Source organism: Mustelus asterias, chromosome 25, assembly GCF_964213995.1.
Source record: "Mustelus asterias chromosome 25, sMusAst1.hap1.1, whole genome shotgun sequence".
NCBI lineage: Eukaryota > Metazoa > Chordata > Chondrichthyes > Carcharhiniformes > Triakidae > Mustelus > Mustelus asterias.
This window is the reverse complement of record NC_135825.1, coordinates 30557050-30566224: the sequence shown is the minus strand read 5'-3', so window position 1 is coordinate 30566224 and position 9175 is coordinate 30557050. Positions and strand designations below refer to the sequence as shown.

At 39.7% G+C, this 9175-nt stretch overlaps 1 protein-coding gene across 1 annotated transcript in view; it reads right to left on the bottom strand.

Annotated features, from left to right (window-relative positions):
• Nucleotides 1–668: 668 nt before the first annotated feature.
• The window catches only part of LOC144479206 (protein FAM107B-like), a 31271-nt gene continuing 22764 nt past the window's right edge, over nucleotides 669–9175 (bottom strand). The window contains exon 4 of the mRNA XM_078197867.1: nucleotides 669–788. Coding sequence (XP_078053993.1) covers nucleotides 669–788 — 120 coding nt within the window. The remainder of the gene's footprint in view (nucleotides 789–9175) is intronic.

Genomic DNA, 9175 nt, shown 5'->3' with positions numbered 1-9175 from the left:
TTTACAATTTTGAAAAACTCAAGTAGCGTTTAATCTAAATCCAAAGACACTGGCTGAAATCTTCCGTTCTTGTGGACAGCAACCCCTGACCACCCCCCTTCCCCCACCCTCCCCCCTTCCCCCACCACCATCGGTTCCCCGGCCGTGAAGACTGTGAACAATGGGAAACCCGTTGACAGCCCAGAAGCGGGACTGGAAAGTCCCATCCACTGTGTTGTTCAGGTAAACCCAAGTTTGGCAAACAATCATTAAAATTAGCCAGGAAATCACTGGGATATTAGGACTGGAAATAAATGTAGATTTAATCTTAACCAGTTGGTTTAGCGGCTGTCACATCTGACCATATTAGATTATGACCTGGTTAATACCCAATTAAATTGACTAAAGGAATTGCAGGATTGTATTTTCTTTGTGATTGAACATATCTATTAGAAAGTCACAAATAGCCAAAATGATGAAAGTATTGGCAGAAATGAAGATGTGGCAAAATGATTACTGTACAATTGAGGGAGCAATATAGTGTTTTCAATTAAAAAAAGGGCTGATCTTTGATATAAATCAATCAATTCATTATTGAAATCTACAAATTCCCCCTTTTTAATTGTTATATTGGCTGGTACAATTTCTGAAGAGGCACAGTTCAAATTGATAATCACAATAATTCTTGGCTAAGACATCAGACCGTCTTCTGCAGCAACTGCTACCTTTGTTCTTCTCAAAGATTCCTTGACTTTGATGAACTCTGGCACACTCTCCCATTCTTCCAATTTTTGCTGTTCCTGTTCATACTTTTGAAGAAAAGTGAAACCATTTTTATGAGAAATGTTATCTCATACATCCATAAAACTAAATTATAAAACATATTAAAAAACATTAATATGCATTAAAGGTGTGCGTAAACTTGAGCTCGTCCAAATCTCTGCTGCCCGCATTCTAACTAAATCGTTATTACTCCTGTGCTTGTTGCCCTATATTGGCTCCTGGTCCAGCAATGCATTGATTTTAAAATTCTCATCCACATTTATAAACTCTTCCGTGGCCCTGCTTTTCCCTATCTCTGTAATCTGTTCTGGCTATATACATAGCCAGAACAGATTACAGAGATCTGGCCAAGATCCCTGCGCTCATCGAATTCTAGCTAATTACATGTCCCTGATTTATTTCACTCCCCACTTTCCTGTAGAATTTCCCTTAATTTTGCTACCTCTCTTTTCTCCTTTAAGTCACCCTTTACAACCTTTGATCGAATGTTCATAACCTGTCTGAATATCACTCCATGTGACTTGGTGGCAAATTTTGTTTTATTAAGGGCTCCTGTGAAGAGCCTTGGGATACTTCACTATGGTAAAAGTCCTACATAAATGAATGTTGTTGGGATGTAACAAGTACTACTTGCATCATTGGCCAGATTTGTCTTATTCACACATTAAAGATGCCAGATAAATGAATACCAGAACCAGATGGCTGTTGTCTCACCTGAACCGTTGCTTTCAGCTTAGATTATTTACCTAACTTATGTTATAGACTTGCTGTGCATGTGAAAAAAAACCATCACATATCTAACCTAAAGCCAGAACACAAGTTATAATTTTTCTGAACCTTGGAATTATTGGGAAACAATTAGGATATACATGGTCAGCTGGTCAAACCTTGGCCTCCTTCTTCCCTTACCCCAGGGGCAAGGTGGAACTTGTCATAAAGCTCTACTTGTTGCAGTGAAATGAAACTAGTATGCAATCTTGGCCAAAGATAGGAACAGGTGTAGGCATTTCAGCTGTCTGAGCATGTTTTGCCATGCTATTAGATCATGGCTCATATGTACACAAACTTGAACACAAGTTCAAGTGGGCCTAGTCCAGTGTGTTATACAACTGAAGCATCACTTCTTCACTTTTGCATTCCAATCTCCTTAAGATAAAGATCAACATTCCATGAGCCTCTGTGGTTACTTTTTCTACCTGTGCACGAGTTGTGTTTTGGACACTCAAATCCCTTTGCTCCTCTACAGCTCCTAGGGTGGAATTTTCCCGTCCCACCTACCACGCAAAGGTCCATTGACCTTGGGGAGGATTTTCCGGTCTAGGGGCGAGCACAGCCGGAAAGTCCCGCCCCTAGTCTCTCCCCATTAATAATATATTTTGATTTGTTTTTCTCAGCACACTTCTACACATTAGATTCCATCTTCCATTGTTTTGTCCACTCATTTAATCTATGTTCCTTTATAACCTTCTGACTCCCAGCTACAACACCCATTTGCTTTTATGAAAGGCATTTAAAATGTCTCAAGATGCTTCCAAGGATCATTATCAAAGAAATGTTGATACGGCTGGAGACCAATATAAGAAAGTGATCAGATGTCATCCATCCTGTGATTAAAACAATGGGAGGAGTGAGGCCATGGGAAATAGCATGGTCAAAGGGCCATGAGTAATGAATATGAGTTGGAGAGTTCATATGTAGGAAAGATTAAGGGAGGATAGAACTCAGAGGAGAGAGAGCATGATAAATTGGGATGGAGATTGAAATGACTAAAAATGAGAAGTCACCCGAAACAGCTTACTATGCATTTTAACATGGTGTTATCATCAAACTTAAAAATAAAGTTTTCTATTCCTTGCCTAAATCATTAATATATAAGGCAAAGGGTTGAGATCCCAGTATAAAACCTGAGAAACACCACTTGTCACATCCTGCCAATCAGGGAATGTTTCCTTAATCTCTACCTGTGCTCCCCTGATTTGATTTGATTCATTATTGTCACATGTACTAGAATACAGTGAAAAGTATTGTTTCTTGCGCGTTGTACAGAGAAAGCATACGGTACATAGAGAAGGAAAGGAGAGGGTGCAGAATGTAGTGTTACAGTCATATCTAGGGTGTAGAGAAAGATCAACTTCATATGAGATAGGTCCATTCAAAAGTCTGATGGCAGCAGGGAAGAAGCTGTACTTGAATCATTTGATACATGACCTCAGACTTTTGTATCTTTTTCCTGACGGCAGAAAGTGGAAGAGAGTATGTCCGGAGTGCATGTGGTCCTTGATTATGCTGGCTGATTTTCCAAAGGACGTGTAGACAGAGTCAATGGATGGGGGGCTCCTCCTATCTCCTACCCAATTACAGGTTCATGTCACTCGCCAATTTCCAACACTGTGTACTTCCATTTTTTTAGTGTGAGGTTATAGTCTCCAGGTGGGAGACGTAAAGCAGTTAGGCAAATGTAGTGCAATGATCAAAACATTTTTTTGATACATTTGACTTAGTTATTTTACAGAAATGGGGAGGGGGCAGGCAGGTGGTGGGGGAAAAGTGTCCATGAGCAAATGTAAAAGGACACCATTCAGTTCCTGCTATTGTTCCATTTAATTTGGACAAATTTTCTCAATTTCAGTGATCTCTTGACTTTGCAGATTTTTCTACTTTAGAATTATGCAGTCACAAATCACCCATTGCATTTAATACTTTCCTAAATACTGCAACAATTTTGATATGCATGTTTAATTCATTTACTCTATCAATCACATTATCCTCATCAACCCTCACTGTTGCTTCTTCAAAGAGCTCAGTTAAGTTATTCAAATACAATTGGCCTTTATTAAAAGCACGCTGACTTTAATTTATTAACCAATGCTTTTCCAAGTGCCAATTCATTATTATCTCTAAATGTTTATCCACCACTGACATTAAGTTGACTACTTTATCCCTCCCCCATTTTTTAACCAGGTTTAATCCTCTAACCCTTCGACACCAATAAGAATTAGAAGATGATGGTCAGAGCCTCCCAGTCTCAACCTTGACTTCCTTCAGTCATCTAAGATTCATCCTATCTGGACTGCCTTACTTTTAAGTACCTCCTCTTTAATTTTAGCCTATCCAATAATCCTACTAACCCCTCCTTGTCAGCTCAATGGCAACATCCTCTTCTCTAATGGAGATTGGTGCATAATATTCATTTAGAAGTTCAGAAATATTTCCTCCTTGGTCCTCTGTTCCAGAAATATTTCCTCCTTGGTTCTCTGTTGGCCCCACCCTTCCTTTTATTACCATTTGACTGTTTATATATTTGAGTATTCAAAACAAAAATAAAATGCGGCGGCAGATGCTGGAAATTTGAAAGTAAAACAGGCAGTACTGGAAATACTCAGCAGGTCAGGCAGCATCTGTGGAAAGAAACAGCGTTAATATTTCAGGTCAATGATAAAAGCAAAAATGCAGATGGAGAAAGCTGACAGAAAAATAGACAATTTTGGACCAACGCAATATTTGTATTATCTTCACAGAGGCTGATTGTCCTGCTCTGTGTTCCCAAAGTTTCCTGTTGTTTGTACTCGGTCCGTTTTATTGAAATCTGAAAAATACTTTTTTTTGACTTCCATTGTTCCTGGTCAAATTGTTTATCCCTTCTGGGGATATGAGAGAGAGTGAGAAAGAGAAAGAGTAAGGAAAGAAAGATGCAGATTGATCTGTAGGCTTCAAATCTTGAAGTTGTCAAGCAAATATACCTAAGTTTTAACGAGTTTTAGGACAATGTGGAACATTTTCCACATTCAAGGATAATAGTTATGTTATGAATATTATCATGAATCCGATATTTGTCTTTAATACTGCTTGTTTATCTCAGGCGTGGTTATCCTATAGTTACTGTCTAAGTTCCCTGTACCAAAGTCTACATCACCATAGGACTCAGAAATATCGGTACATGGCTTACAAATAAATCAGCAAGTACACCAGTTTATGTTCAACGCTTGGGCGAGTAACAAATTGAGGTAGTGCATAAACAAATAACATTTAATTTTGTAGAATGTAATTAATGGGGAATAGTCTTTGGTGCGGAGCTTAAAAACAAAGCGTTTAAAATTTCACTTCATCTTTTACATTACTTTCTGTAGCTAAAATAAGGCACAATGTTAATACTCATTTACCACAGAACAAAACAACTTAGTGCGTGGTTTGGTGTTTCAATCATCAAACCATGATGACTGAAAATATGTTAGGTTAACCTAACAATTAGGTTAGTTTAACAGTATCTCCAACAAAATGTATTTGTGTTGAGTTAAAAAGTGCTTTTAACTGAGAAAATATCCCAAGGAAATCCAGACATGGGGGTCGGGTTTTCCGATCTCGCTCACCCTGAAACTGGAAAATCCCACCCGAGGTCAGTGGACTTTTCCATGGTCCGCCCCTTGCCCGCTACAATTCCCGTGGCACGCGGGACGGTAAAATGTCCCTCCTGGAGTGAGAGGTGGACTGTAGGCGGTTACAGTTAAAGAGAGAAGTGATGCTGCGGAGGGATTTAAAAACAATGCAAATTTTAAAAATTTGAGGCTTTTGGGTGGAATTGAAGCCAACGTAGGTTCTCAAGGGTTGGGGTTTTTGCAAGTAAGGAATGATTTAGGAGAGGATACAAACAGTAGAGTTTTGAGTAAGGTGACATTTATGGAAGAGGGTTGGTTGGACTAGGAGAGCGTTCAAGTTATTGTATCTAGATGTAACAAAGAAGTATGAATATTTCAGGCTACGGTGAGGGTGCAGGCAGGTGATGTTATGGTAATGGAAGTAAACTACATTAGTGATAAAGGAATATGGAATCAGAAGTTCACTTCAATGTTAAGTGGGATGCTAAGAATGCAAACAGTCTGGATCAAGCCAGAGAGAATGGAGTTCGTGGAAAGGGTACAGAACTTGTAACAGGGACTAAAGGTCCCGGCTTCAATCTTCTAGTCTTCCTTATGTTTTGCTGGAAGGAGTTGCAGCTCATCGAAGACTGGATGGTGCACACGGAGCCTTTTCAGGCTTCCTCTATTGCGGGTCCCCTCTCCGCTGCTGGGTGAATACCAGTCGTGCAGCCTGAACCATTTAAGTAGACAGTTATTGCTCTCTTAAAGACCTTAATTGGGGTTGCGCAGAAACGCTGTTCATGGGTTTTGCCACCACGGACTTAATTGGGTCAGTTGTGGAAAGACCTGCAACATTCCTGCCTGATGATGTCCTCCCCTGGCACCAAACTTACCATGGGGGAGGGCATTAAACTCTGCCCTTTTGTAAATGGATTAGAATGAGGTGCAGGTTAGAAGTCTTGAAGGCTGCCAAATAAAACACTACCTATTGAAGAGGAACTATGTGCAAATAACAGGAAGGTGTAATTTTCAAAAAAGGAATTGAACCTCAAGTGTAAAACAAACAATCTGCACGAATTGCAGGTGTTTTTGCAAATTTTCAAAGATCAGATAAAGGAAAAAAAAGGGCTATGGAAAAAGAGCAGGAGAGCGTGACCGTGGCTCAGTCAGAGGTGTTAGGGTGAGGTGAATGACTTCCTTCTGTAAGATTCTACAGAGGATAATTGGTTGCTTTCATATGAGTCTTTTATGTTGATTGAAACAAACCTTATAGCGAAAAACAATTATATTTGTATATGTATTATGTATATATATTTTTTATTCCAGATTAAACATGCTGAGGGTACTCTACCGCTTTCCATACTTTTATGAGAAGCTATTTTAATTCCTATTCATAAAATTTTATTCAATATCCCCCAAGTGCATTGCTTCTGTCTCCCAAATAGTAATCTGCTAACTTTTTAATGAGACCCATTGTAAACTAAGCGGCTGAATAATTTTACATGCAATGAAGAGAATACAGCTTTCAGGGAAATTCAATCTGTTCCCTATTGCTTCCAGAAACACCAAAAACAAAGGATTCAAACCTAGACCCTGAATGCCAAACCTCACTTTACAAGTCAATCTTCAACAAATTTACTGGCTCCAATTTTAAAAGGGGAGTTCTCTGCTTCCCTGATTGGTGGAAACTCCAAATTCTTGCAGACTCCCTTTCTTCCCCGCCCCCCCATCCCCGCCCCAGCCCCGCCCCGCCCCGCCCCAGCCCCACTCACCAGGAAGCCAAAACTTTAATGTCTGTCCCTTCTCCAGTCTGCTCAGAAATTGGAGATCTGAATTGCCAATCTAAACTACCATTGTTCTCCTGGAACATTCACCATCTGCTCAGTGATACCACCTCTCATGGGACTCAGATGATTGAGGTCATTACAACAACATGTGAATTAATGTGGTCTGCAAGAATCACAACTCTACCAATCACTTTGTCTAGTCCATAAGATCATACGACATAGGAGCAGAATTAGGCCACTCAGCCCATCGACTCTGCTCTGCCATTCAATCATGGCTGATATTTTTTTCATCCCTATTTTCCTGCCTTTTCCCCATAACCCCTGATCCCCTTATTAAACAAGAACCTATCTATCTCTGTCTTAAAGACACTCAATGACCTGGCCTCCACATCCTTCTGCGGCAGAGTTCCATAGATTCACCACTTTCTAGTCCTGAGTGTTGGGTTGAATTCCAGATAACTGGTGCTTTGTATGCGTTCACCTCTTGTGTGTGGGATTTAATTTAAAGCAGAATCATACAGAAGGCAACCTACAATCCCTCCAGTGCCAAAAGTCCAAGGTCTTGAAATGTGATAAACCATAAAATTTGTGTATCTGACTGGTTGGTTGGGAAAATGTGACATTGCATTAGTATGACATTTATCCTTCTAGAAACTTTCAGCTCAAGGTCAAAGTATTTCCAGCACTTTCTGGTTTTATTTAAAGATGTATAAGTATTAGAGCAATTTCTTAATTACTTTCATCTGAGGGCGTCCAAAAATATTCTTTCAACTGTTTTTTGCAAATCCCATGTAAGTTAATGAACAAAGTACAGAAGAAGAAAAGTTCATTTAGCCCATCCCGTCCTTTCCTTTAATGGTCTACGTGAAACGTTTATTCAGAGATGTATTCTACTTCATTGGTTTTCACACTTTCAATTACAAAAGCAGAATAACAGAGTGAAAATCCCATTAATTCAGTATGTCCATGTAGGCTCTGACATTTTTCTCTTGTGGTAATGCTCACGTGGTGATGTAGGGGGCTAATTAGGCTAATAACACATAACCATAGATTTAAGAGCACTAACACAACACTAACTTTAGAATGAATGATCTTGGATTATGGGAACGTAATCCAGCCAGGGCTGTTGCCATAAAAGACAGCTCTGCATAATTATCAAATATTTCTCATTTAAAACATGTATTTTGAATCTACAAGATGGATGTGTTTGCTTTTGGTTACATTTTCTGAAACTTCAGTCAGTGACAAAATACAGGGAGAGGGAAGGAACAATAGACTCACTGAAAGCAATAATGCTACCTGCAGTGGTCAGGAACAAGATGGCTACCAATGCTAGCCTTATGAATAGGGTCATACAACTCTGAGGGATAACGCAGGTGGCGAGCAGACATGAAGAATTTCTCAGGGTCGGATGAAAGCCACATGGGTTCAATTCGGTGGGAATAATTTCACTGTCCAGCGTCCCATATTGCTGGGCAACAGAAGGGAGGTAATGTCCATAAATTAATAACAAATGAAATCCCATTAGGTCATGATGTGTATTGTTATTGGCTGAAGTTAATGTCAGGATGACTATTGACTGATTTGTATTGTTTACTGGATAATGCCCACCGGAAAGGTAGGCAATATGATTTTGGGAATGTATAATTGCCTTCAAAGGGGCATTGTTCTTCAGACTGATATCCGGCTACCCGCATTCTATACCTTGAGTGCAGGGCTCCCTCATATCATTCTCCCATTCAATCATTTGGTTACATAAAGTCACATCTTCAACATCAGTATATTGTATTTTGAGTCTTTGTATTAGCTTTAGTAGCTGTACATAGCCTCAAGAGGAAGCCAATTTGGAAACAATTTGGTGCTGCAGAGCAGGGTGATGTCACTGGCTTCAGACGGCAGGACAGGACTCCTAAGTGGGGGTGAGTATGTTTTTATATTGACCACCCTAATTAATTAGAGGAGCCCCTGTCAGGCTGTAAGGACCATAGGTTGGCTCACCTGAATCCCTGTGAGGGGTTGTGGGGGTGATCAATGGCCAAGGTCATTCTTTTAAAAAGAGGGTAAGAATTTGACAGAGATTTGGGCTCTTTGTGTCTGCATTGGTCTAAAAATGGCAAAATGTTGCAACTGAAAAGTTGTAAGTAGGTGAAGAGAGTGCGATAGTCTTTAGCAGGTATGGTTGAGAATCGGAATATTTAAAAGTGATGATAAACCTTGTTTTGGTTTAATCTTAACAATGGAAAGATAGGGATTAATCTTCTATTGAGAAGT